Source organism: Epinephelus fuscoguttatus, linkage group LG22, assembly GCF_011397635.1.
Source record: "Epinephelus fuscoguttatus linkage group LG22, E.fuscoguttatus.final_Chr_v1".
In the NCBI taxonomy this organism is placed as follows: Eukaryota; Metazoa; Chordata; class Actinopteri; order Perciformes; family Serranidae; genus Epinephelus; species Epinephelus fuscoguttatus.
Genome location: NC_064773.1, coordinates 3,205,671 through 3,232,789, shown reverse-complemented (window position 1 = coordinate 3,232,789; position 27,119 = coordinate 3,205,671). Strand labels below are relative to the sequence as shown.

General features: G+C 42.2%; 5 protein-coding genes across 5 annotated transcripts; 4 read left to right on the top strand and 1 right to left on the bottom strand.

Annotated features, from left to right (window-relative positions):
• Positions 1 to 6,376: 6,376 nt before the first annotated feature.
• LOC125882601 (histone H2A-like) lies at positions 6,377 to 6,812 on the top strand. Its single transcript, XM_049566389.1, has one exon. It carries the CDS (start codon positions 6,395 to 6,397, stop codon positions 6,779 to 6,781), a length of 387 nt encoding a protein of 128 aa, XP_049422346.1. The 5' UTR covers positions 6,377 to 6,394; the 3' UTR covers positions 6,782 to 6,812.
• A 3,958-nt stretch (positions 6,813 to 10,770) lies between these two features.
• LOC125882613 (histone H4) lies at positions 10,771 to 11,154 on the top strand. The gene has a single exon (XM_049566399.1). It carries the CDS (start codon positions 10,781 to 10,783, stop codon positions 11,090 to 11,092), a length of 312 nt encoding a protein of 103 aa, XP_049422356.1. The 5' UTR covers positions 10,771 to 10,780; the 3' UTR covers positions 11,093 to 11,154.
• A 4,347-nt stretch (positions 11,155 to 15,501) lies between these two features.
• Positions 15,502 to 16,206, bottom strand: LOC125882596 (histone H1-like). Its single transcript, XM_049566385.1, has one exon. The coding sequence runs from the start codon at positions 16,162 to 16,164 to the stop codon at positions 15,502 to 15,504; it is 663 nt and encodes a 220-aa protein (XP_049422342.1). The 5' UTR covers positions 16,165 to 16,206.
• A 3,875-nt stretch (positions 16,207 to 20,081) lies between these two features.
• Positions 20,082 to 23,267, top strand: LOC125882609 (histone H2B 1/2-like). Its single transcript, XM_049566394.1, has one exon. The coding sequence runs from the start codon at positions 20,109 to 20,111 to the stop codon at positions 20,484 to 20,486; it is 378 nt and encodes a 125-aa protein (XP_049422351.1). The 5' UTR covers positions 20,082 to 20,108; the 3' UTR covers positions 20,487 to 23,267.
• Positions 23,268 to 24,069: 802 nt separating this feature from the next.
• On the top strand, positions 24,070 to 24,491 carry LOC125882612 (histone H4). Its single transcript, XM_049566398.1, has one exon. The coding sequence runs from the start codon at positions 24,107 to 24,109 to the stop codon at positions 24,416 to 24,418; it is 312 nt and encodes a 103-aa protein (XP_049422355.1). The 5' UTR covers positions 24,070 to 24,106; the 3' UTR covers positions 24,419 to 24,491.
• Positions 24,492 to 27,119: the final 2,628 nt, after the last annotated feature.

Below are 27,119 nucleotides of genomic sequence, written 5' to 3'. Positions count from 1 at the left end.
AATGTATATGGTGACTACGGCCCTGTCAGCATGCATAATTAGGCTGCAGTTGTCTGGGTGCGCAAAGGTGAAGTGGCTGGTCTTGTCATACAAAGTTTGATGGATATGGGGTGGCCGTTTGTAAAGTGTCTCATGCTGAAAATAACATCAACATTTTGCCACATTTAGCTTCAAACAATGTTTAAAAAAGTATTGTGATTTTTTTTAACGTCACCTTTTACCACATTTACAGCAATATTTGTTAACTTAGAAATATATTAAATAGTTAAATCTAAATATTAAATGTGGCACCTAAATGTTAAATCTAAATATTAAATCTAAATCTAAATCTAAATGCTAAATCTAAATCTAAATGTTAAATCTAAATCTAAATGTTAAATCTAAATGCTAAATATAAATATAAATGTTAAATCTAAATATTAAATCTAAATCTAAATGCTAAATATAAATATAAATGTTAAATCTAAATATTAAATCTAAATCTAAATGCTAAATCTAAATCTAAATCTAAATCTAAATGCTAAATCTAAATCTAAATGTTAAATCTAAATCTAAATGTTAAATCTAAATGCTAAATATAAATATAAATGTTAAATCTAAATATTAAATCTAAATCTAAATCTAAATGTTAAATCTAAATGTTTTGGGTGAAACTAAATATTTAGCTAATATGCAAATTCACACTGCGGTCACGGAAGTACCAAATAAAAGCTCGAGATGGTCAGACTGTTTATAGAATCAAATAATGAATTAAAACCAACTTATTGGAAATGGACACTTGAACATACATTAGCGTGATAATAACTACCTAAAATAACAAGAAACGTGTTTGGAGAAATTTTATTTGATGTGTACTTTGAGCTGTTAGTGTCCCTTCTGAGGGAATCACCTTGTTGTTTACAAATACTTCCGGGTAGAAAACCAGCGGAGTTTAGCAACATATATATATATGCACATCTCACGTTTTTCACGTCACTGTATCACTGTTTAGACTAATCTGGTGTTTGTAAAGCCTATAAACACTATGACTGAACAAACATTACTATCACGGTCTGAAATTAATAACATGGTTATCGTAGATTAGCAAGGCTAACTGTTAGCTGTTAGCCCCGTTAGCGGTGTCTGTAATGACTCACTAACTCTAAACGGTCCGTGAAGAAAATATTTTTTCCAGTGGATGTCTTAGTTACAACATGATTGAGCTAACTGGAGTAGTTTAATGTCGTATCCGACAATGGGAGACATTTAACAGATGACGTCCTGGCAGCTTTGCTGCTGCTGCCACTGGTGCTTTCTAGACATCGAGATTTCCCAAAACTGAATAAATACCACACATCGCAACACAAAACTGCTTTGCTAGCTCAATCATGTTGTAACTAAGACATCCGCTGGAAAAAAAATATTTTTTTCACGGACCGTTTAAGAGTTAATGAGTCATTACAGACACTGCTAACGGGGCTAAGAACTGACGGTTGTTAGCTTAGTTTAGGTTGTTAATCATTTAGATTTAACATTTAGATTTAGATTTAGATTTAACATTTAGATTTAGATTTAGCATTTAGATTTAGATTTAGCATTTAGATTTAGATTTAATATTTAGATTTAACTATTTAATATATTTCTAAGTTAACAAATATTGCTGTAAATGTGGTAAAAGGTGACGTTAAAAAAATCACAACACTTTTTTAAACATTGTTTGAAGCTAAATGTGGCAAAATGTTGATGTTATTTTCAGCGTGAGACACTTTACAAACGGCACCCCATAGATGGAGTGTCAACTGGACAATATGGAGATATTTGCATCTTGAAAGCCGGACTACAAATGTGGATAGACAGGGAGAAACACACGCAAGCCTAAGACGTGGTAAGATACGATATTCCTCACTATATGAAGTGACTGATAACAAGATCTGTATAATGGGTTGTAAAGAAATTCGTCAGGTTTTTATTTTGTAGACAATTAATCTGGATTTATAGCGTGATGGGATGACAGCACAATGATGTGTGTGGTATCACTAGAAAGCTTTGCTCCTGCGCTTTCATGTAATGTGTGGCATTTCTGTGCGAGCCTGCATTCGCGAGTAATCCATCCAAGAGTATTGTGTGTGCAGAGCTGTATGAAAGCTGTTATACATCAATTTAATGTAAATTTATCTTTTTTTTCGCTGTGAAAACATTGGATTACCGACAATTCCGCTGTTTCACGTGATATGCGTGGCTTCTCGCTATGACGCACGGTCGCGGAGAAAATCAGAACGACAGGTGTGAATTTGGACGCACGACGTGTCGTTCGGGCCCATAGGGTTAAAAACAACTCCCGTTGACCACAGTGCTGTAAGAAACACATACATAGGGGTGACATAATTGTCAGGTACACAGCTCACACATCATAGACACAACACACACAGGCACACAATAATGTGGACTGTGGACATGACGGCAACAAACACTTGCAGATGTGTGCAAAATGTCCCCCTAAAAAAATATTAAAAAAGAATCCTTGCTAATTTCAGCAGCTATTTTAAACACTTATAGATGGTTGATGACTTAGGATTTCCTACATACAGACAACCCATGTCTGTCTGCCAGCTTGCTTCAGGCTCAGCAGTAGGGAGGAGACAGGGGAGCAGGTTCAGTTCACAGTCAGTTGCCATGGTGATTGACTCACAGTTTGACTTACCTCTCTGTCTGGAACTGAAAACCCAGAGTTCCCTCATTTCAGGGTTAACACACTCGGAGCTTTCACTAAACCCGCTTTCTGGAATATCCCCAGGTGTCCTCTTCACCTGTGTCGCTGTCCGAGGTGCTGAACTGACACCTACAGAGCTGATCTCTGTTCAGGGAGCTCATTTTACCTCTATGACACACATCTCAGGTGTCAGGTCTCCACGTCTCAGTCACGTCAGTTTTTAATACAGTGCCCTCTGAGGGGTCAAAGGTCACAGCCATTCACTGTTGGTTTTTAGCCTTGTCCCTTACATGGAGAGAATTCTCTGGAATCTGAATCTTTTGATGATATTTTAGATTGTTGATGAAGAAATCCTTAAATTCTTTGCATGTTGAGAATAGTTGTTCTCAAACTGTCGGACTGTTTGCCCACACCTGAGCCTTTTTAAGACGCTACTTACTAATGAACCTGTTTTTACCTGTCGAATGTTTCAACACATCTGAGCATCCAACAACTTCTTCTGTTGCCTCTGTCCCAACATTTTTGGAACATGTTGCAACATCAAATGCAGAATAAAAACAATTCATCAGTTTGAACATTAAATATTATATTTGGACTGTTTTCATTTGAATATGAGTCAGAAAGAATTTACAAATCATTGCATTATTTTTATTTACATTTTACAGTGTCCCAACTTTTTTGGAGTCGGGGTTGTTGAGGTAGTTGCATTTTATTTCAATATTTACATTATCTGCTACTTCATACTTTTTTATGAGATCAAAAATAAAGATTTTGGAGCACTTAGAGACAGAAAAACAACTGAAAATCAAACTGAGGCAAGCAACAAAGCAAAAGTGGCACACAGAGCTTCTGGAAGCCAATAATCCTAAAAAGAGTGGAGCAGCATGAAATCAATGACAGGAATGTCACCTCCAGATAAACCCATCGTTACGGACAGTGAACTGCATTTTGCCAATGATCTAAACACTTTGACAGATTTGAATCAGTGCGATAAGTGCACTGAAATACTTAAAAAGGTATAATACCTGCTGCGTCACACAGAATTATCATCAATGCCTGTGGATATTCTCATTCATCCAGGTCATAGTTATCTCAAGGCAATTGAATCAAACGCAACTAGACTTGGTTTTGTCTTAGAAGACGTTTCACCTCTTATCCAAGAGGCTTCATCAGTTCATGCTAGTCTGACGGCTGGAACTAGTCTGACAAACTGGTGTGGAAGCACCCAGGTATTTAACCTCTGGGGAGGTCTTCACAAGGCCAATGATGTCACTGGTTCGTTAGTGCTCCAATGGTGTGTCAACGACAGTCGTTGAAACTCCTGCTGCAACGGTTGTCACTGGAGTCGTTAGAGTCACATGAGGCCATTTGTGAACGACCGTTGTTTTTAGAGATTAAGTTGTTAAGCCTCCTGGGCAAGGATGAAAGGACAGCATTATAGGTGGGGGATAGGTGGTGTCGCAGACCTCCTCCTCTATTGAGAGATGGCTTTTCCAATTTCACAGATGGCTTCTTTTCAATTGCCTTGAGATAATTATCATCAGTGTTGAAGATGTCAGGAAAATGTGTACAAATTCCTGTGTAGGTATGATATTGTGCAATACATTTAAATATTACAGGTGCAATGCATATAAAACTGTGTAATTTAGAATTACATTACTGAATGTATATTTGACTGATAATGAAACATGTTGACTTATTGACTGCTGCACTTCACTGTTATCCAGACAGCTGCACTTAGTACTGCCATATGCACTTTATTAAGACTGATTGCACTGTGTTATTGTTTGTACTTGAGGCATGTCGGCACTTAGATGTATCAACTGGATGTATCGTTGTTTTGTTTTAAGAATGTGATTATTTGTTTTTATTTGTGTTGTACATAGGGACCATCTGCTAGAGACAACAGGTGGAAATTAGCCAGTGGCTACAATCTGGCATGTTTACGTCATTGTATTGCTCGTATGGTGACGTGCATTAACTTGCACTGTCCCTTTCAAATAATAATAAATGAAATTAAACTTACAAATAGGCCTACCAAGAAAGCTGCTGGACCAGATGGCTGCAGGGAGGGAGGGACCGCCTACCCGCCTGAATCACATATACACAAAACGCGTGGCTGACACTGTCAGATCCTCTCATCACGAGGTAACTGTGCACAAGTGTGCATTAAGTGACTCAGTGATCCGCAGCACGTTCAGTGAAGGGATCACTGAGGACTGTGGTACGTTCACTGAACGGACCTACACAGTGAGTAAACGGGACTTGGTTCATTTTTAGGCACTTTAGTTTAGTTATCTCGGAGTGAAATAACTTTTACTTTGCCAAATCCCCACAGCAACAACACACGAACAGTACAACACATCATGTAACAAGTACTGTATAAAACAAGTAGCAATAAAACGAAATATAAGTGAGTGATTAATGGCTGAAGAAAATAGAGGTAGAGCAAACATACAAATGTCAAGAAAATTATGAATAGAATTAAAAGATTAGAATTACAGCAATAAATATGAATGACAGCTAATTAAACATGTCAGATTATGGCAACACATATATGAAAGGAAGAACACAACATCACTCAGTTCAGTGAGTCAGAGTCGCAGACTGTGTTATAGAGCAGAATATTAAGTTTCTCTTGAGAAGTATTAACTTCATACCATCAGAAAGAGAGCACAGAAGAGGATTATCTGGTGCTATACATGATATGATTTCTATTGTGGTATGATGCATACAGTGATGAATGTGGTGTAAATGTGTAATTTCTCTAATATGACACCGAATGAGTGCATTTGCAGGTAAAATCTTAGTATTGAGTTAATATTCATGTGTCATGAGCAGGAAGGAGGTCTCGAGGTGAGAGTGAGGTGGCTCTTAAAAGAGCCGTGGTTGTGTTGGAGGAGTGTAGTCGGGTGAGTTTAAGCCCTCTCGCCGCGGATCCTGCGGGCCAGCTGGATGTCTTTGGGCATGATGGTGACCCTCTTGGCGTGGATGGCGCACAGGTTGGTGTCCTCGAAGAGACCCACGAGGTAAGCCTCGCTGGACTCCTGCAGAGCCATGACGGCGGAGCTCTGGAAGCGCAGGTCGGTCTTGAAGTCCTGAGCGATCTCCCTGACCAGGCGCTGGAAGGGCAGCTTGCGGATGAGCAGCTCGGTGGACTTCTGGTAGCGGCGGATCTCTCTCAGAGCCACGGTACCGGGCCTGTAACGGTGAGGCTTCTTCACGCCGCCGGTGGCCGGGGCGCTCTTACGGGCAGCCTTGGTGGCCAGCTGCTTCCTGGGGGCTTTGCCTCCGGTGGACTTACGGGCCGTCTGCTTGGTTCTTGCCATGACTTCTTCTAACTTGTCTGGTCTCGACAAACATGCAGGAAACAGCGAGAGACACGCGGCTCTTAAACTGTGGGACCGGCTGTGACGTGCCTCTCGCTGCGTCACACCTCCGGCTCCTCATTGGTGAGCGGCTCTTCAACTGAGCTCAGCACCGCCTCCACCAGCGCCCCCCCGCCCCGCCTGAATGTGCGCCGCTTATTGGCCCAAAGTCGGTTGAAAAATGTGCGCCAAAGTGCAGAGTGCGCCGCCCTCTGCTGCTCTGCTGGAAGCCTCTTTCCTGGTTGGTGTGACAGCAGCCGTCCCGCACATATAAAGGAGGCTTTGTGCTGTCGGTGCAGCATTGTCTGTGAGTGTCAACTCCAGGAAAGATCGCAACATGTCTGGTCGCGGGAAAACCACCGGTAAAGCCAGAGCCAAGGCGAAGACCCGCTCCTCTCGTGCCGGCCTTCAGTTCCCAGTCGGCCGTGTTCACAGGCTGCTGCGCAAAGGAAACTATGCGGAGCGTGTCGGTGCCGGAGCCCCCGTGTACCTGGCGGCGGTGCTGGAGTATCTGACGGCTGAGATCCTGGAGCTGGCTGGAAACGCCGCCCGCGACAACAAGAAGACCAGGATCATCCCCCGTCACCTGCAGCTGGCTGTCCGCAACGACGAGGAGCTCAACAAGCTGCTGGGCAAAGTCACCATCGCTCAGGGCGGCGTGCTGCCCAACATCCAGGCTGTGCTGCTGCCCAAGAAGACCGACAAGGCTGCCAAGGCCAAGTAAACCTGCTCACCTGCTCACCCGCTGGAAACCACACCCCAAAAAGGCTCTTTTAAGAGCCAAACACTCACCTCACAAAGACCTCCGTTCCTCCTACAATAACACAATTATTGCAACATTGCAGCAATCAAGTCAAAGCACAAACGGGAAACCTCAGTAAAACAATGACATTGCAAAGAAACATTCAAACTAGTAATATCACAAAACTACATATATATATAAGAAGAAGAGGCAGAGTATAGATACAGCACCTGACTGATTAGAGGCAGTGAACTAACAATAGACAGGCTGAGTGGCAAGTTTGACATCACTGAATGCATCAAGTGTAGATATTACACATGACATTAGTCTTCATATGTGAGGTCTGCAGGCAGCACAGCTTGGACATCATGTGTCTAATGCATCTATAAATCTTTATGCACTTTACATCCGCCTACAATTGCTGTTCACTGTCTCAGTACCTGGACTCTGTGCAACAACAACAATACACTTTATTCTCATATAAATACAAAAACTTTCTTGTGCTTCAGTAACAAGCCCTGATACACGTTGTAAAACTGAAACACAAACATTTCAATCAAACTATTTCTGGGTTTTGTTGAATCACTTCCTGGAAAATGAACTTTATTTTCCACCTCACTCAGATAACACACAACACAGGTCTGGTTTCCTCCTCAATGTTTTTGAATGGACTGACATCTACATCCAGAGGATGAACAGCAGCTCTCAGCTGTGTCACTGAAGATATTTGTGATCGGGGGGCAAAACTTTATTTTGATATCCATATTATGGCCCTAATGAATATTTTCATACTTCCCAGTGAGCTGCTCTTGCACTTTAGTGAGTCTGTCATGTGTTGATCTATAACTATGTGTCTTCTGCTGATACCTGCTGTTCATCTTTACAGCACAATCTCACTTATGTAGAGAATTATTCCAGAAAGACTCGACTTTGCAGGTGGAAAATAACTGAAGTTCACATCGTAGTGCAGGCGGAGGGGACTTACAACTGCACCTTGGGGAACTCCTGCTTGGGGGGTGAAAGGTGATGAGAGGGTGGAGGCAACTTTGACATGCAAACCAAAGTCAAAATACATAAAACATCACATAAGACATTTTTATTTAAGAGAATTGATTTAAGTTGTTATTTGGTGTTTTGGAGTGTTGTCTTTCAGTTATAAACCAAATGAACAGAGGTGCAGCTCAGGATGTATATACAGGATGCCATGATGAATCAGACCAGAGTATGCAATATGAACCAGTATGTATTGAACCTTGTATACAACCGAGAAAAAAGCAGATGAGATGAGCTTTTTCATGTTTTTAATCTTTGTTGACAAGTGTGTATTGAATGCACCATACTGTGTATTGTATCTGGAACTGGGCTGTGAAAGAGAAAGAGCTCTTAGTTGTGTGTGAGGAGGCGTTCGTTAAGACCATAAGGTTGTCTGCTATTGAGATTCCTGATCCAGGTTCCCTCCGCTCTCCTCCTTTGACCAGGAGTCCAGTTGGGGTTGCTTTCCACAGCAGAGATGATTAGGTGTGGAATGGGATGTATTTGGAAATGCTGAACCAAAGGGGCCTCAGATTCACCTTCCTGATGCTGAACAGGTGCTGATGTAATCTGGTCCTAATGCTGTTACCTGTTTCTCCTCTGATTTATCGTTACTGAGGAAGTTGGAGGTGATGGACTGGGTGGGTTGTGGGAGTTTGCGGTTTGAGTCCAGAAGTCTGAATTTGAGTCCATTATGCCATACTTTATCAAATGCTAGGGTTATTTGTGTTTTGTCGGCATTTCTGTGGATGTCTTCTGATAAATGGAGGATGTTGTCTGCGGTGGCTCTTCCTTTTCTGAATCCGGCTTGGTGTATTGCTATGAGGCCCATTGATTTGATGTGGTTGAGTGGTGATGCAAGGCTTATGGGGCGGTAGCTGGTGACGGTGTGGGGGTCTTTTCCTGGTTTATGGATCATGGTGACAAGTGCAGTTTTCCAGGATGAAGGGAAGTGTCCGGTGGTGAAGAGTTGTCCAAGGTGTTGAAGGTAGGTGATCGGTGCTTGTTTTATTGATACGGTGTCCACAGTGCTTTGTTCTTCTTTTTTCCCCCCAGGTGTAGTTGAAGTTCTTGGGTGGTGATGGGTTTGGTGAGGGGGTGGTGCTCTGTGCTGGGGTCAGTTGCATTTCTCAGTGATGTGTCATGTTTTGTGATTTCCCTGTCTACTTTTCTTTTTTATTGAAGAGATTCACAGGTACAAATCAAACATACATCACAATACAATATAGTGTGTATCTAAAAATAAAGTGCTGCCAGAGCCAGAGTGCATGTTTTACAAGAAGCAAAGGGTTCAGTTCAGTCTGGAGGTTCTAAATCAAGCAGGTTCCAGGAGGTTCTGAGCCCTGTCCAAAGTTCTCCTCCTTCTGAGGTCTGTCAGAACTTGCTTCACGACCATGTCACAGTCAGTAACAGTCTGGTTAGTGATCATGACACATCTGGTCTTCCACAGTTTAAAACCTACGATGCTGATGATCAACTGGAAGAGTTCTTTTTTCTTTGGAGGCATCGTGTCTTCCAGGAGGCCGTACATGACACAGTTATAGTTCAGATTAAAAACTAGGCCATGGCCCTGCAAGACAGACCAAACAGCCTGGGCCCTGTAACAGTCCATTAAGACATGTTGCTGCGTTTCATCTTCGTCACAATAAATCATGGGACATTGTTTGGTTGTAACATAGCAACTCCATGAGACGACAGCTCTAACAGGAAGTCTGCCTACGGACATGAGCCAGCGGACATCTCTAAGATTTATTTATGAGCATATTTTATTGTTTAATAATTTAATTATATTTATTGATTCACTTTCTGGGACATTTTTTTATTTAATAATTCCACCATATTTATAATTATTTGTTTTATTAAATATTGTTTTACACGAGTCACTCGTCCAGTTTATTTGTAGGTTAATATATTCAGTTACGAAATCAGCATAAACTAATTTATAATAAGGGCCTTGTCTTGCCCTGCCATGTTTTTTGTGCCATTTTTTGGTGTTTCCAACCCAGAGAGCTCATCTAGAGATACCAGCTGACACATTTTTAATAAATGCAACAAATAACCGAATACTTAGGTCGACAGCACCCAGACCACCATGTTCTCTGCCTTTAAATAAAAGCTCACGTTGTGTGAGCTCTCTAGTAGTGCCCCAGACCACGTTTACACACTGGTTAGTTTTCTAACAATGGTGGGGGAGGAGGAAAGATGTTTGCTAGAAATAGAGTTTGGATAGGATATGCGTTTTAATAATATTGATTCTTGATTTATAATTAGTGTTTTTATTTTGCCACTGTTTGACTTCTTCTACTACTATAGTCAGTTTATCCTTCCAGTTATGTTCACTGCAGTTATTGTTACAAAAGTTTTACCAAGTGTTTTAATTTCTTGTTTCATTTGAATATTTAAATCGTCTATTTAAATAGACTTAATTAACGGGCTTATTGCCTGTCTACCAGATCTTTCCATGTGCTGTCGACGTGGTAGTCGTTTGGGCATGAGTGAATATTTTCAAGGTGGCTGCTGAAGAGTTTGGTTTTGTCTTTGTCAGTGATGATTGTTCCAGGTGATTTGAGTGGGGGTGCTGTTGCTTTGTGGATCTCCATTGATGCTCTTGATTTTCTGCCAGAAGGTCCGGGGGTTTGTGTCATGGTCCAGTTTGTGGTAGAATGATGTCCAGGTTTTGTGTTTGTGGAGGGGAGTTGTGATTTGATGGTGCTTTGGAGTCTGTTTATTTCTCTGTTGGTGTGGGGTGATGGATTGGGGCTGATAGATGAGTCATCTATTCACAGTAGAATGGAGATTTCCTGCTTCTATTGTGAAGGCGGAGGGTTTTGTTAGGGGGAAATAACGGGTCTCCACCCAGCGGTGCTCAACTACGTCCGCAGAGAGGATTTATGTACTGATACTTTGTTGCCGAGGATCATCAGTCGGAACAGACTAGATTCAAACAAGATGAGTGGTCGCGGCAAGGGAGGCAAAGGACTCGGTAAAGGAGGCGCCAAGCGTCACCGTAAAGTTCTCCGTGATAACATCCAGGGAATCACCAAGCCCGCCATCCGCCGTCTGGCTCGCCGCGGCGGTGTGAAGCGTATCTCCGGTCTCATCTACGAGGAGACCCGCGGTGTGCTCAAGGTCTTCCTGGAGAACGTCATCCGTGACGCCGTCACCTACACCGAGCACGCCAAGAGGAAGACGGTCACCGCCATGGATGTGGTGTACGCTCTCAAGAGGCAGGGCCGCACCCTGTACGGCTTCGGAGGTTAAATCACCGCCTCACCTCACCTCAGCTCACCTCAACACAACGGCTCTTTTAAGAGCCACACACAGCAACCAAAGAGCTCGTTTCTTTTCTTGTTCTTTCATTATTTTGTATGATGTTAACTGTTAACATTTATATGATCTACCTTACAACGGATAGAACAACAATTACGTGAGCAATATGACAATTGATTGATCAAGATTAACATACACTCGCGGATTATGCATATTATTTTAAGATGATACAATCAGGTTGGTTGATGTAGTGATGGGCAAATGAAGCTTTTGTGAAGCACTGAACCACTTGAGCCAATTGTTTCGAAAAAGGGTTCATTACTCGAAGCTTCAGTTACAGTGACCTCTCCTGGCGAAGTGCAAGGCTGCAGTCAAATTAGGCAGGCTAGTTGGTGGACAGGAGGTGTTTAATTACACACACACACACACACACACACACACACACACACACACCTCAATGAACAGTGTTGGGGAAACTACTTTACTTGAGTTCTGAAGCATCTTTGCTTTGATCACCCTTGGATTTAAATGTCTGCTTTGAAAATTGATGAGCACACACACCAGACTGAATATGTTCAATTTACAAATAAAGACTGATGAATGTGTGTACTGTGTTACTGAGGAGAGAGTGCTGGGAAAATATGGCAGAGGTTGGGTGTGCTTTTGTAACTATGGCAGGGGGTGATTATGTGCGATGGGGAACACTCAAAGATTTTTATTGAGGTACATTATTTTTTCCACAGTATTTGGATTGAGCCGGTTTCTTTTTTTGCTCACAACTTCTCCACATTTGGAGAATACTCGCTCACAAGGAACCGATGATGCTGGCATGCATAAAAACTGTTTTGCGAGCTGAAACAGATGAGGGTACACATTTTGATGGTTCATCCAGTAAGCCAGTGGGTCTTCTGATCTTTCCAGTGGTGGATCGGTCATGTACCTCCACTGTAGCATCTGCTGTGGCATTCCTTCCCCTCCTTGCTTCAGAAGCATCTCTGTCCAGCATTTCCCAAAGGTTAATATCTGAAAGACAAACATGACAGTATTCATCAGTACTTATTTTGTCCTGCATTTTATCTATTCATATTTATATCATTACCTGTGGATGATGGATTTCCAACATTTGCTGGTGCTGGTTGAGCTGATGTGGAGGGCTGTTGTTCTGTTTGTGTGTCTTATTATTTGTGAGCATTCTGCTGTCAGTCGTCTCACTGCTGCCTGTGCCTGTACTTGGTTGTAGAAACCAAAGGTCTTGAATCTTGGATCCAGCAGTGTTGACAGGGTCAGTGCAGTTTGGGTCTCCGTCGTGTCGAACTTGCTTTGCATCAATGACGCCATGTTCTCTCCCAGTGTTTTAGCGGTGTTGTGGCTTATTTTTCCCATTGTGTCATACAAATACAACATCAACATTTTTATCATTGGGATGACCTTTGACTCTCTTCTCTTCTGACAGTTCTACTGTTGCCTGGTAAAAGGGGGCAAGCAATTGCAGGCATGCAGTAGCTGTTTCGTAGTCCTCAGAGGACAGAGGTCTCACGTCTGTTCTCAGCATCGCAAGAGCTGCCCCCACTGACTGTCTCTCTTCAAAAAGGCGTTGCAGCATGAGGAAGGTGCTGTTCCAGCGTGTGTCCACCTCCTGAATCAGCTTCTTCACTGGACAATTCATCTGCTCCTGCACTTCTCTGAGCTTCTCTCTTGCTGTTGTGCTGGTTTTGAAGAAACTCACCACTTTTCGTGCCCTTGTGCGTAGGTCTTCTAGGCCAGGAGTTGCATCAAGTGACTTCTTCACCACTAAATTTAGTGCATGCGCAAAGCATGTCTTAGATTTAGAATTCTGACAGAGGCAACCATATTAGCTCCTGCATCGGTCACAATTGAGGTCACTTTGCCTTCAATGCCCCATTCCTCCATGAGAGACCTCGTTGCAGCAGTGATGTTAGCAGCTGTATGAGCTTCAGGGAAAGGCAGCACTCCCAAAAGCACTGTGGCCAGCTTCACAGAGTCATCCACATAATGGCTGGTCACTGCTAGATATGCATCCATATTAATGGAGCTCCACATATCAGCAGTCAGGCTCACAGCCTCTACCTTCTGCATGACAGCCTTGGCCTTGGTCTTCTCCTCCTCATATCTCTGGACCACCATGTTCTTTAGAGCCTGTCTGGATGGAAGAGTGTATGTGGGATCAAGCAACGCCACAAACTCCTTGAAGCCACAGTCATCCATGATGGAAAAAGGCTGCGAGTCTTTCACCACCATATTGACAACAGCCTCATCTAGCTCTCGCTTCCGCTCCACTAAGACAAATAAATAAAGACATAAAGAAATAAAAAGAAAATGAATAAAAGAAAATAAGGATTTATGTGAAATTGCATTTAAATGAAACAGGTCTATGAGTCATGGAATACAGTCATATCATACTGTGTTAGTGTGTTTAATTAATAATAATATAATATAGCCTACCTTGATTTGTGTTCCCCTGGTTAATAGCTCCATGCTTGGCAGTGAAGTGCCTAATCATGGAGGAAGTATTCCCATGATACTTCAGTTCAGTTGAACACACCAAGCACCGGACCTGTAGAGAAAGCCATTTGTAAATAAAAATGCAATTTGAGTCTATAAAGCTATAGCCTAATGGCTACACTAATCATACTCATCATTTTACTGTGATGCTAAGTTACTTAATATAGACTTTAGATACAGCATACAGTAGCTATAGTAGTACTGCACTGACAGCTACTGTTGTAAGTTATAACTTTACTTTTCCTACGTTACATATTAAACATAAAGCACACCTACCTTATCAGGAGCGATCAGATTGAAGTGTCAGAACGACCTCTCTTCCTGGCTGGCTCCATAATGATCCAATACAAACGAACGCAATACCAACAACTCAACAGCAATAACACACCAACTACGACAACCCACAAACTGTGCATTGTTTGGAGCGATTTTAACAGTGTTGTGGCGCTCAGATTCAAAACTGTCACAACCTGTCAGCTGTCAGAATCGAGACGAGGCGGTGCCAGTGAATCACCTGATTGGACCGCGAACCAGTCAGGTGATTCATTCAGGCAACGAAGCAGTTGCTGCTTCGGACGTCATATGTCACGTGATTTTTTTCCGCACCAAAGCAAGCTTTGAAGCAGTGGTTTGTAGTCCAGGGTTTGAAGCACGTATCGAAGCTTCAGTGTCGCACTGCCATCACTAACAATCAGTTTGCTACCGCGTCATTTATTTACAAGTGAAGATTATGAATAGTGTCATAATATTTCGATGTTTTATTTAAAAATCGAGTCCAAATTGGGCGTAATTCAGGAGCAACAATTTAAAGCAATTTAATAAATACCCTGTCAACGTAATATGTTTAGTACAGTTGTTTTGGGGTTTTTTGCTTGCTGCTGTTGGTAAAAACCTGAATGTCCTCAAAAATTGCAGACGCTTTGGCTTTTATGGAAAATAAATGAGTGTTTCGCCTCATAATTAAATCTTATTTTTTCAACTAATAGAGAAATATTTATCTAGATTATAAATAGTTATAATACATATTTCCAAAAACCGTTGTGCGTTATGTATTTCTTCTCCCCCTGAAAACGACACACATCATCTCAGTGTAACATACTCTGTCCGATCTCTACCTAAATAAAATAAGCTCCCTCTGATATCTGATGCTCGACATAGCCGTAGGCCGCTTCATATCAGATCACATCTATTTCATGTGGTTTTATTATAAACATATGACACTTTAATATGGTTCTTTAACATTGTTACTGATAGCATAGTTTTGGCTGATCTGTGTGTCAACTTATCAACATCAGCATCTTATACAAGTCGGAAGTATACATTACCAACGGGAGGAGAGAAATGAGATCATGGCTTACGGGACGTATTTCTGTGTGTCTCAACTTTCGCTTTTAACGGTGGTTTTAGGCACAGGTACAGCTGGAAGGTCCTCTACAGTAGAGTGAGGTGACAGAGCGCAGAAGGGTCTCCCACCTTATGTAAATGAGACTGTGCTGTTGCTCGCACAGGATTGGTCAGCTGATGAGGCTGAAGAACACAGCGAGTGGTTGGAGAGAAACGTTGGTTACGTACTGTAACCCCAGATTCTATGAGTATAGCTCTCTAAGATAGTTTATGTATGAAGAGAAATGATTTTAGTTTCTCTACCTGTCTGCCTCTACTCTCTGTCAACTGTTATCATTATGTTAAGCAGCATTATCTACTCTGTTTAATGTAACCTTTGTGGTGATCTGGTGTGTTCTAACTACCCTTCTCTTCATGATACTCACTTTGAATGACGTACTGTGTGCAGATATTACTAATACAATAGAAAGCATTGCTCTTTAATGATGATGTGGGTGGCTCTTAAAAGAGCCTTTGTTGAGAGTGAGGACAGCTCACTTCTTCTTGGGTGCTGCTTTCTTGGCAGGCTTCTTGGCGGCAGGTTTCTTCGATGGCTTCTTGGCCACCTTGGGTTTAGCGGGGGCCTTAGCAGGCTTCTTTGCGGGCTTTGCAGGGCTCTTGGCGTTCTTGGCTGCTTTCTTGGCTGCTTTCTTGGCGGCTGCGGGTTTGGTGGACTTCTTGACGGCTTTCTTCGGGGAAGCTGCCTTCTTGGCTGGCGCAGTCTTCTTGGCTGCCGCTGCAGCTTTCTTGGCTGCGGGCTTCTTGGCGGCTGCGGGCTTCTTGGCTTTAACAGGTTTCTTGGCCGCTGGCTTCTTGGCCTTGGAGGCGTCTGCCTTCTTGCTCATCTTGAAGGAGCCGGAGGCCCCGGTCCCTTTGACCTGAACCAGGGTCCCCTTCGCCACCAGCTTCTTAATGGCGAGCTTGACGCGGGCCTTGTTCTTGTCCACATCGTAGCCGCCGGCAGCCAGAGCCTTCTTCAGGGCGGCCGTAGACACGCCGCCTCGCTCGTTGGATGCGGCCACAGCTTTAACGATCAGCTCGCTGACGCTGAGGCTGCTCTTCCTGGGTGCGGTGGATCTCTTCTTGGCTGGTTTGGCCGCTTTGGGCGGCGCAGCGGCGGCTGGAGCGGGAGCTGGAGCTGGAGCTACTTCTGCCATCTTCTATTGCAGTTGTTGGATTGTCACTGAGGACAAGACGAGAGTGTGACTGGACTGTTGGAGAGCTCCGAGCAGGAGGCTGTCCTTAAACACACCATGAGAACCGTGGAGACTCAAGGCAGCCCGTGGCTCCTCCGTGCAGTGTGGATGCCGTGCAACTTGTGTTTTCTCTGGACTGCTAAAAGAGTCCAAACTAAATGTGTGACAGGTGCTGAAGGCTGACAGCGAAGGGCCGATAGCGGACTTGTGTCTCTTCATATTCAAGTCATGGAGAGCTCTGATGCTGTCTGCATTTTGTGTGTGGAGCCTCCAAACCTCGCCTATTGCCGCCGTGGCCAGCGCTGCTCGGCGGCTTTTCCCACTCATTTGTCTCCTAAAATGATTTCAAATGCATCACAGCTCCATCAAAAGCCGTTTTCCAGCTGGCCCACATGTTTGTTCAGGGACTCCGTGTAAAAACAACCATGTGCTGTCGATGACTTTGCAATAAAGTCCCGTTTTTGTGGTGGCAGCAAACACGCCGTTGATGGCCGAGGCTCATGGTGCAGTTTAGCCAGACTTGCCATCGCAGCTGCTGCTGTGACTCCTTTAGATTGAAATCGTTCATAACTTTGTCCTATTAATGATCAAACACACTGACAAATACATGTCAGCTGTCTGTGGAAGCAGCAAGTGACTTTCAATGTTACACTGACACTCTTTCAGTTCCATCATGATCACATGAACATTATGGATGGACAGATCATTGTAGGCTAATAGTGCAGAGAGTTGTGATGGAGAAGAAGTTTCACCTCTTACCACTTTGAGAAACATTCTACATCTAATTTATCAAGTGCACAAAAAGTTAAGTTCACAATATCAGATTATGTCCACTAGATGGTGACAACTATATACAAAACCCAAAACCAGTGAAGTTGGCACGTTGTGTAAACCGTAAATAAAAACAGAATACAATGATTTGCAAATCCTTTTCAACCTATATTCAATTGAATACACTGCAAAGACAAGTTACTTAATGTTCGAACAGGTAAACTTTGTAATTTTTTGCAAATATTAGCTCATTTGGAATTTGATGCCTGCAACATGTTTCAAAAAAGCTGGCACAAGTGGCAAAAAAGACTGAGAAAGCTGAGGAATGCTCATCAAACACTTATTTGGAACATCCCACAGGTGAACGGGCTAATTGGGAACAGGTGGGTGCCATGATTGGGTATAAAAGCAGCTTCCCTGAAATGCTCAGTCATTCACAAACAAGGATGGGGCGAGGGTCACCACTTAGTGAACAAATGCGTGAGCTGATTGTCGAACAGTTTAAGAACAACATTCCTCAACGAGCTATTGCAAGAAATTTAGGGATTTCATCATCTACGGTCCGTAATATCGTCAAAAGGTTCAGAGAATCTGGAGAAATCACTGCACGTAAGCGACAAGGCCGACAACCAACATTGAATGCCCGTGACCTTCGATCCCTCAGGCGGTACTGCATCAAAACCGACATCAGTGTGTAAAGGACATCACCACATGGGCTCAGGAACACTTCAGAAAACCACTGTCAGTAACTACAGTTCGTCGCTACATCTGCAAGTGCAAGTTAAAACTCTACAATGCAAAGCGAAAGCCATTTATCAACAGCACCCAGAAACGCCGCCGGCTTCGCTGGGCCCGAGCTCATCTAAGATGGACTGATGCAAAGTGGAAAAGTGTTCTGTGGTCTGACGAGTCCACATTTCAAATTGTTTTTGGAAACTGTGGACGTCGTGTCCTCCGGACCAAAGAGGAAAAGAACCATCCAGACTGTTATAGGCGCAAAGTTCAAAAGCCAGCATCTGTGATGGTATGGGGGTGTATTAGTGCCCAAGGCATGGGCAACTTACACATATGTGAAGGCACCATTAATGCTGAAAGGTACATACAGGTTTTGGAGCAACATATGTTGCCATCCAAGCAACGTCTTTTTCATGGACGCCCTGCTGATTTCAGCAAGACAAGCCACATTCTGCACGTGTTACAACAGCATGGCTCCATAGTAAAAGAGTGCGGGTACTAGACTGGCCTGCCTGTAGTCCAGACCTGTCTCCCATTGAAAATGTGTGGCGCATTATGAAGCGTAAAATACGACAATGGAGACCCCGGACTGTTGAACAACTTAAGCTGTACATCAAGCAAGAATGGGGAAAGAGTTCCACCTGAAAAGCTTCAAAAATTGGTCTCCTCAGTTCCCAAACGTTTACTGAGTGTCGTTAAAAGGAAAGGCGATGTAACACAGTGGTAAAAAGGCCCCTGTGCCAACTTTTTTGCAATGTGTTGCTGCCTTTAAATTCTAAGTTAATGATTATTTGCAAAAAAAAATAAAGTTTCTCAGTTTGAACATCAAACATCTTGTCTTTGCAGTGTATTCAATTGAATATGAGTTGAAAAGGATTTGCAAATCATTGTATTCTGTTTTTATCTACGATTTACATAACGTGCCAACTTCACTGGTTTTGGGTTTTGTATTTTAAATTGTTTACTTGAACATCAGACACAAACAAGACACAGGATTTAACTGGCCCACAGTTAACACTTTATGTCATGGATGTACAACATATTGTGAAACATACCAAGCCTTTAACATCACCCTTTTTCCTCCCAAATCACATGTCTTTTCACAATAAACACTGAAGTTTTTATATATATAATATCATACAGGTTCTGCTTTCTACAGACTACACCGACCTGTTCCTGTAACCTTTAATGAGAGGTCCTGCAATAAATCCTGAGAAAGACATGTCTGCCTCACGTGTCCAACAGAGACAGTCACATAGCAACATATATAATATATATATAATTTATTATAGACTTTATTTAAGTGTCCTACAACTATTGCTTCCTGTTGCCAGTATTTGGCACAAACACCACAGCAGTGATGGTGAAATCGAAGCTTCATGAAGCAGTGAACCACGTTGACACAACTGCTTCATGAATCACACACTGCCTCGAAGCATTTCACACAGTCAGAAGAGTGACATCTGCTGGCTGTACCTCAGAACTGCATCTAAGTGGAGGACCTGAACAGGCCTCAGGACTGCCTGTCACGTGGTGTGTACAGAGGCAGCGCGGCAAAGGAATGTGCTGGTACCGCTTTGTATAATACCCAAGTATCACGTGATATAGAAGTGAATGCTGGTGCTTCTGCAACTCTGCCATTATAGTAATATAAATGAGGTGTACCAGTAAAGCAGGGAGTGTTTAAAGATTTATATTTTAAAAAGAGGTATTTCAACAGTGCAGAGGGTAAGTTTGATTTGACATCTCAAATCAGTTATTACGAAACTGGATAATATGAACAAAAGCTTACTCACTTTACATTCAAGGACTCATGTCAAAGGGAAAAAATGCACATAAATCCACTCTAAGGACTTATAACACAGTCCTGGTGAACGTCCACACAACTGTCCATACATACACTACTACTGGTCTGTTTCATTTGTACAATTTGTACAGACATAAATATTGTGATGGTGATGATGTATTGAATGAATTAACTCATTCATAAAGCACTTTCATGCACAGAATGCAGCGCAAAGTGCTTTACAATCAGAGAGACAAACAGCAAGGAGATAAAACCATACGATTATACAACACTCGCTCAAGGACAAATTAGAAGAATAAATTCATTGATTACTGAATCACTCAATCAATGAATCAAGGAAAAATAAATGAATACATATTAAAATCATATCTAACCCCCCAACAGATAACTGATATCACGGTTCTGATCCTTGAACCAGCCCAGCAGCAGAAACATGAGTCACATCCGGGGAAAGTTTCTACACTGCATGAGGCTCTGAATATCAGCCAATGGCAGAGTGGGGACAGCACACTGAATTTGCATACGGTTTCATTTATATTGCAGCGCTCCGACCCGTTAGCACATACTCGTCGGTTCCCACCAGAGCGACAACATGCCTGACACTGTAGTCAAAGCGGCCAAGAAGGGCTCAAAGAAAGGCGCCACCAAGAACGTCAGCAAGAGCGGCAATAAGAAGAGGAGGACCAAGAGGAGGGAGAGCTACGCCATCTACGTGTACAAGGTGCTGAAGCAGGTCCACCCCGACACCGGCATCTCCTCCAAAGCAATGGGCATCATGAACTCCTTCGTCAGCGACATCTTTGAGCGCATCGCCGGTGAGGCCTCCCGTCTGGCTCACTACAACAAGCGCTCCACCATCACTTCCAGGGAGATCCAGACCGCCGTCCGCCTGCTGCTGCCCGGGGAGCTGGCCAAGCACGCCGTGTCTGAGGGCACCAAGGCCGTCACCAAGTACACCAGCTCCAAGTAAACACTGCTGCTGCCTCCACTATTCAACCAACGGCTCTTTTAAGGGCCACCCACTATATCTTTAAGAGCAAAGTTTTGTTGTTTATTAATTCAATTATTAATAAATGTTGGGTGTGATATGGCAAGCGGTTTTAACATTTAATCACTAAGTCCGACTATCCGGAATTACCATTATAGATATCTATAACGTCATTTTGACTAGTAGTAATATCACTGTGACTAGTATGAACTTTAATTTAAGATATCTGTAACGTCATTTTGACTAGTCATAATTCGAATTCAAGATATCTACAATATCATTCTGACTATCTGAAACTCAATTCAAGATATCTAGAAAGGACCATGTAGATATCTTCAATTGATGATAATTAAAGATATCTTGAACTTGAATTATGACTAGTCAAAATTAAATTGTAGATATCTCAAACTGGAATTACAGATATCCACAACTACATCAGAGATATCTATAATGACAAACCCCATACACATGAATGGCAAAAATAGTTTGAATCCTACTAGTCAAAACTGAATTACAGATATCTGTAATTCGAGTTTTGACTAGGCAAAATCTAATTCCAGATATCTTGAATAAAAGTTTTGACTAGGCAAAATTATGTTGCAGATATCAGTAATGAATATCCAGTCTAGCGATTTAAATGTTAAAACGGCTTGCCATAGGTGTGATCTCGCTTGCATTTCTTACATTTCACTGTGGCTATAAGAAATAAGATTAAACTTTCTGACGTGTTCAACAAATAGCTATTGCTTCCTGTTGCCAGTAGGTGGCGCAAACACCATAGCAGTAGTGATGGTGAAATCGAAGCTTCATGAAGCAGTGAACCACTTTGACTGCTTCATCAGTCACACACTGCTCGAAGCATTTCACACAGTCAGAAGAGTGACGTCTGCTGGCTGTACCTCAGAACTGCATCTATAGAGGGAGTGGGGAAATGGAACGTGCTTGTACTACTCTTGTATACTACTCTTGTGCTAATATAAATGAGGTGTACGAGTAAACCAGTGAGTGTTTTTATTTTAAAAAAAGAAGCATTTTGACTGCGTGGTTTCAGTCTGCTCCTTTTGTGGCTGACTACCTCTCCAGCTTTGGATAAAAACCACTCACATGGCACAGATGTTGCTGGCATGTGGAGATACTTTTTGGCCGTTTTGATAAGGTTTGGGTATATTCTTCCACGTGATGCCCAGTAAGTAAGCAGGTCTTCTCCTCTGGAGAGGTAGAGCTCAGACAAATATCTTTGAAACTCCACTGAAGCATGTGCTGTTGCACTTTAAAATTGTTTTGTTTTACCTAAAAGAAGGGAAAAAGGGAAATTAGTCATCTTTCATAATCACAAAATGATGCATACAGTAATATCCAACGCTGCTGTCCAAAAGATCCCACAAGTTGTCTTCTGCTGAAGGCCCATGTTCTTCCTTGGCAGCTGACTGATAGAGCTGATAACATTTTTAGAGAGGTATGGAAAACACAATAATAATATGGAATGATAAATGATACATTTTCAACTGTGCATCATTTGACCAGCTCATGCTGCAGTTGTTTTATAAGATAAAGTGCTGAAGCCTTTATAGCCAGTTTATGCTGTACCATTCTCATGAGTGGAATAACTTTTGAGGCAGAAACATGCTTTTCGGCTGACATCTCTGAGGGGGCTAGAGGGAAGGGTGCAAGAACATCTAAACACTCACTGACTGTCTCGTATTCTGCAAATGTGAGAGGAGGAATGTCTGTGGTGAGGTGTGCTGCTGCTGCACCAACTGGTTCTCCTTGTTCATATAGTCTTTGTAACATCAAGTATGTGGAGTTCCATCTGGTTTCAGCTTCTTGAATCAGTTTGTGAACTGGCTTCTGCAGCTGAGTTTGCATCTCTGTGAGTTTCTCCTTTGCTTTTGTGCTTGTCCTAAAAAAATGCAACAATTCTTCGGCCTCTTGTTCTGATGTCAGCCAGTGGAGGAGTTTGATCCAATACCTTCTTCACAATAAGACTGAAACTGTGGGCTAAACATGGAACATTTCTGACAGCCAACAGTTTGGCACAAAGGATCATATTGGATGCATTGTCTGTGATTAAACAGTGCACTTTCTCTCTCTCAAGCCCCACTCATTTATCTGCAGCTCCATGGCATGTTTTCCTCTTCAAATGTGTCACTAATGTACAATAAGAATAGTAGGGGGCTGAGGGCTGAGCCCTGTGGAACACCGGCTTCTGGGCTAAATTTGTTGGAGATTGAGGCTCCCACTCTTACTCAAATCTCTCTGTCCTTTAAAAAACTGTTTAAAAGCACCACCATCTGCTGTGGGAGTTTAAGGTTATGGTCCAGCAGCCTGTATATGAGTCCTTCATGCCACATCTTATCAAACGCTTTTTCAATGTCAAAAAAAGACTCCAATTGTTACCATTTTTATGTTAAAACACCTTTGGACACCTTGGGACAATGTATCTTTCCATCGATCTGCTCTGGTCCACAATTAGTTCCATGAGCACCCTGAATTTGCAGACTTATACCTTCCACCATACTCCCCATTCCTAAACCCAATAGAGGAGTTTTTTTCTGCATGGCAGTGGAAGGTATAGGACCTTCAGCCTATGACCGTTTGCCCCTCATTCAGGCCATGGAGCAGGCCTGTGATCTTATCGAAGCAGCTTCTGTGCAGGGGTGGATTTGTCACACAAGGCGATTCTTCCAACGGTGCCTTGCCAATGAAGACATAGCCTGTGATGTGGATGAAATCCTATGGCCTGATCCAGCCAGACGGAGAGATAATGATTAGTTACAGTATTGTTCTTGTTATTGTTGCTTTAGTTTTTCTTCAGAGTTGCTGTAAGTGTAGGTACTTCATGCAGTAATTTTTATTTGTCTACAGATTTTTATTTGTCCACACTTTACAGTAGTAAGAAAAACTACTGTTTTGTTCTGATTTTCATTGTTGATCTGTTACTGTAACTGAGTATGGTAAGAAATAAATATTTTCAGTCTGCCGCAGTCTGCAATCAGTGTTGTGTTTGTTTGTTGTATTTGTGTACTTTCTCTGTATACCTCAAAGTAATCATGAAGAATGTTGTGGGCTTGACAATATCTTTTTGTCATCTAAATTATCCCTTACATAAAAATGTCTGGCAAAAAAGTCTAGCACTAGACCAGCTATTTCCTAAAATAGGGGTTTTTACAAATGTATTTTGTATTGATCACTGTAGTGTGTAACTGACTGCAATAGTGTCTGATCATTTGAAGACTGTGTTAGTGAGATGAAAACAAAACAGCATTTTTATAAATATGTGTATATGTTTTGATTGAAGTGTGTCATTTTGCAAACAATCTAGGAGTTATGCAAATTGAGTGTGGTGTTTGGATAATTGTGTGAATATTTTGAAAAAAGGAGCCCTGTTTGCGTGGAAACAATTCTCAATTTCTCGCTCCCTCCTGATTTGTGTTTGTATTTGGTGGATTGGAAATACAGCGGTCTGTCGCTTTAAAAACAGAGGGATGGGGAAACTCTTCTAGCTACCCTGTCTTCAACTACGTCCGCAGAATGGCTTTATATACTGAGGTTCTCTGAGCGAGATCAGTTTTTCTTCGGAACAAACAAGATTCAGAAAAAAAATGAGTGGTCGCGGCAAGGGAGGCAAAGGACTCGGTAAAGGAGGCGCTAAGCGTCACCGTAAAGTTCTCCGTGATAACATCCAGGGAATCACCAAACCCGCCATCCGCCGTCTGGCTCGCCGCGGCGGTGTGAAGCGTATCTCCGGCCTCATCTACGAGGAGACCCGCGGTGTGCTCAAGGTCTTCCTGGAGAACGTCATCCGTGACGCCGTCACCTACACCGAGCACGCCAAGAGGAAGACGGTCACCGCCATGGATGTGGTGTACGCTCTCAAGAGGCAGGGCCGCACCCTGTACGGCTTCGGAGGTTAAATCACCGCCTCACCTCAGCTCAGCTCACCTCAACACAACGGCTCTTTTAAGAGCCACACACAGCAACCAAAGAGCTCGTTTCTGTTAATGTAAAATTATTATTATTACTACAATTATACATAATTGTTAGTAACCGACAAGACTGAAGTGTTAAACATACTCGAATTAATGTATACACCAAGTACATTAATAAACTGCATGCTTATGAGGCAACGTGTTGGATGACTGATTTCATTACCCATTATTAGGATATGACAATTCTTCTCGATTCTTTGGGTAACTAGTTTCACTTAAAGCTGACCTGATTCTTTACGGGTAAATGTTATTACTAACAACGAGAGAAAACACCACTATGATTATTGAAATTGTGACTGAGGTCGCTGCAGTGCTTTCTAGTTTTGGTAAATTTTATCGATCTGTATTGTGAATAGGAACGAGTCACTTTAAAACTGGTGTAGAAAATAGAGGTAGAGCAAACATACAAATGTCAACAAAATTATGAATAGAATTAAAAGATTAGAATTACAGCAATAAATATGAATGACAGCTAATTAAACATGTCAGATTATGGCAACACACATATGAAAGGAAGAACACAACATCACTCAGTTCAGTGAGTCAGAGTCGCAGACTGTGTTATAGAGCAGAATATTAAGTTTCTCTTGAGAAGTATTAACTTCATACCATCAGAAAGAGCACAGAGGAGGATTATCTGGTGCTATACATGATTCTATTGTGGTATGATGCATACAGTGATGAATGTGGTGTAAATGTGTAATTTCTCTAATATGACACAGTGAGTGCATTTGCAGGTAAAATCTTAGTATTGAGTTAATATTCATGTGTCATGAGCAGGAAGGAGGTCTTGAGGTGAGAGTGAGGTGGCTCTTAAAAGAGCCGTTGTTGTGTGTAGTCGGGTGAGTTTAAGCCCTCTCGCCGCGGATCCTGCGGGCCAGCTGGATGTCTTTGGGCATGATGGTGACCCTCTTGGCGTGGATGGCGCACAGGTTGGTGTCCTCGAAGAGACCCACGAGGTAAGCCTCGCTGGACTCCTGCAGAGCCATGACGGCGGAGCTCTGGAAGCGCAGGTCGGTCTTGAAGTCCTGAGCGATCTCCCTGACCAGGCGCTGGAAGGGCAGCTTGCGGATGAGCAGCTCGGTGGACTTCTGGTAGCGGCGGATCTCTCTCAGAGCCACGGTACCGGGCCTGTAACGGTGAGGCTTCTTCACGCCGCCGGTGGCCGGGGCGCTCTTACGGGCAGCCTTGGTGGCCAGCTGCTTCCTGGGGGCTTTGCCTCCGGTGGACTTACGGGCCGTCTGCTTGGTTCTTGCCATTGTTTAAGTTGTTCTGCTTCCGTTCCTCGAGGAAAGACGATATCATGAAGGAAGTGTCTGCTGCATATATAGCCAAGGCCGGCACACTGGCAACGCTGATTGGTCCAGTGTCAGCACGTGACACAGCAGCTCAGCTAAAAGGAAGAAGAGGCACATTTACTGTAATAAGAACAATCGAAAACATAAATGTAATTTATTAAACTGTGCTGCTGAAACTACTCTTATTAATCAGGAAATATCATAAAAATTTTAAAAATAATATATGATAAAATGTTGTATAAAACTTATTGATGTGAGACAGCCACAAAATATTTATTGTATAAACTGTACCAAATATTGGTTACTGCTACTAAAATTCTGCTGTATTATTTTGATTTTACAAATTATTGAATTATATATTTGATCCCAAACTGCTTTAAACTACCCTCATTCACACAATAAACCAAAGTCTCTCAGTTTACATGTACATATCAAGTCAGCTTTATTTGTCAGTATCACATATGCACTAGACATACGGACAATTGAAATAACGTTACTCTCAGAACCGTATTGCAGCGGTGTACACATAAATCTAGAACTAAAAATAAAGAAAATATATACAATATAATTCCAAAATATACAATATAGATCTAACTAAGCTATACAGAAAAAAACGAAGTCCGGAGAGAACTACAAATTTAAATAATAGGAATATATATATATATATATATATACTCTAAACTCTGTGGTGCAAGTGAAACCTAATAAGATAATGTAATAACAACACTCACACGTAATAATCTGGTGTTGGTAAATAAGCAAAAATGTTTCATGACAAACAAACTAAACTCAAATATCTTCTGTTTATTTGTACTAATTTCTAACTACATATTATTGCTCACATTTATTCTTGTAGTCACGGTTCTGGTCATTTCAGTAGACTCCCTAGTCTTGGAACATGGCTGCAATGTGGTGTTAATTGACAATTTAAACCTGTTCTGGAATCGCCAGTCTCGGTTTCTTTTAGAGACGGCATCTACCCCAAACAAACTAGGCTCATGAAGGCCTTTATCACAGGGGCTAGTGATGATCCTGACTGGTACAAGTGGTCAGTCACTGGTGTGGAATAATTAGCAGCAGTCTCAAGTAAACTCACGGTCTGTGCTACTTTTAAAATGTAGATTTGTAATTTGCAAGATCACAGTGATTGAAGTTTCAATTGTTGACATCATCTTTCCTGAGGATATCTGTCTTTTCACTGAGACTAAAGATGAGTAGATGAACCAGTGTGCCTTAAAAGCTGCAGTGTGGTGATGAGAGGAGGAGAGGACTCGAGATGTTTAATGACATAATGGACAAAGAATGCTATCTGTATTTGTATAATTGTA

Bases quoted from the DNA above. Each gene is read 5' to 3' on its own strand.
- LOC125882613 (XM_049566399.1), top strand. From the start codon at position 10,781: ATGAGTGGTCGCGGCAAGGGAGGCAAAGGACTCGGTAAAGGAGGCGCC.
- LOC125882596 (XM_049566385.1), bottom strand. From the start codon at position 16,164: ATGGCAGAAGTAGCTCCAGCTCCAGCTCCCGCTCCAGCCGCCGCTGCG.
- LOC125882609 (XM_049566394.1), top strand. From the start codon at position 20,109: ATGCCTGACACTGTAGTCAAAGCGGCCAAGAAGGGCTCAAAGAAAGGC.
- LOC125882612 (XM_049566398.1), top strand. From the start codon at position 24,107: ATGAGTGGTCGCGGCAAGGGAGGCAAAGGACTCGGTAAAGGAGGCGCT.
- LOC125882601 (XM_049566389.1), top strand. From the start codon at position 6,395: ATGTCTGGTCGCGGGAAAACCACCGGTAAAGCCAGAGCCAAGGCGAAG.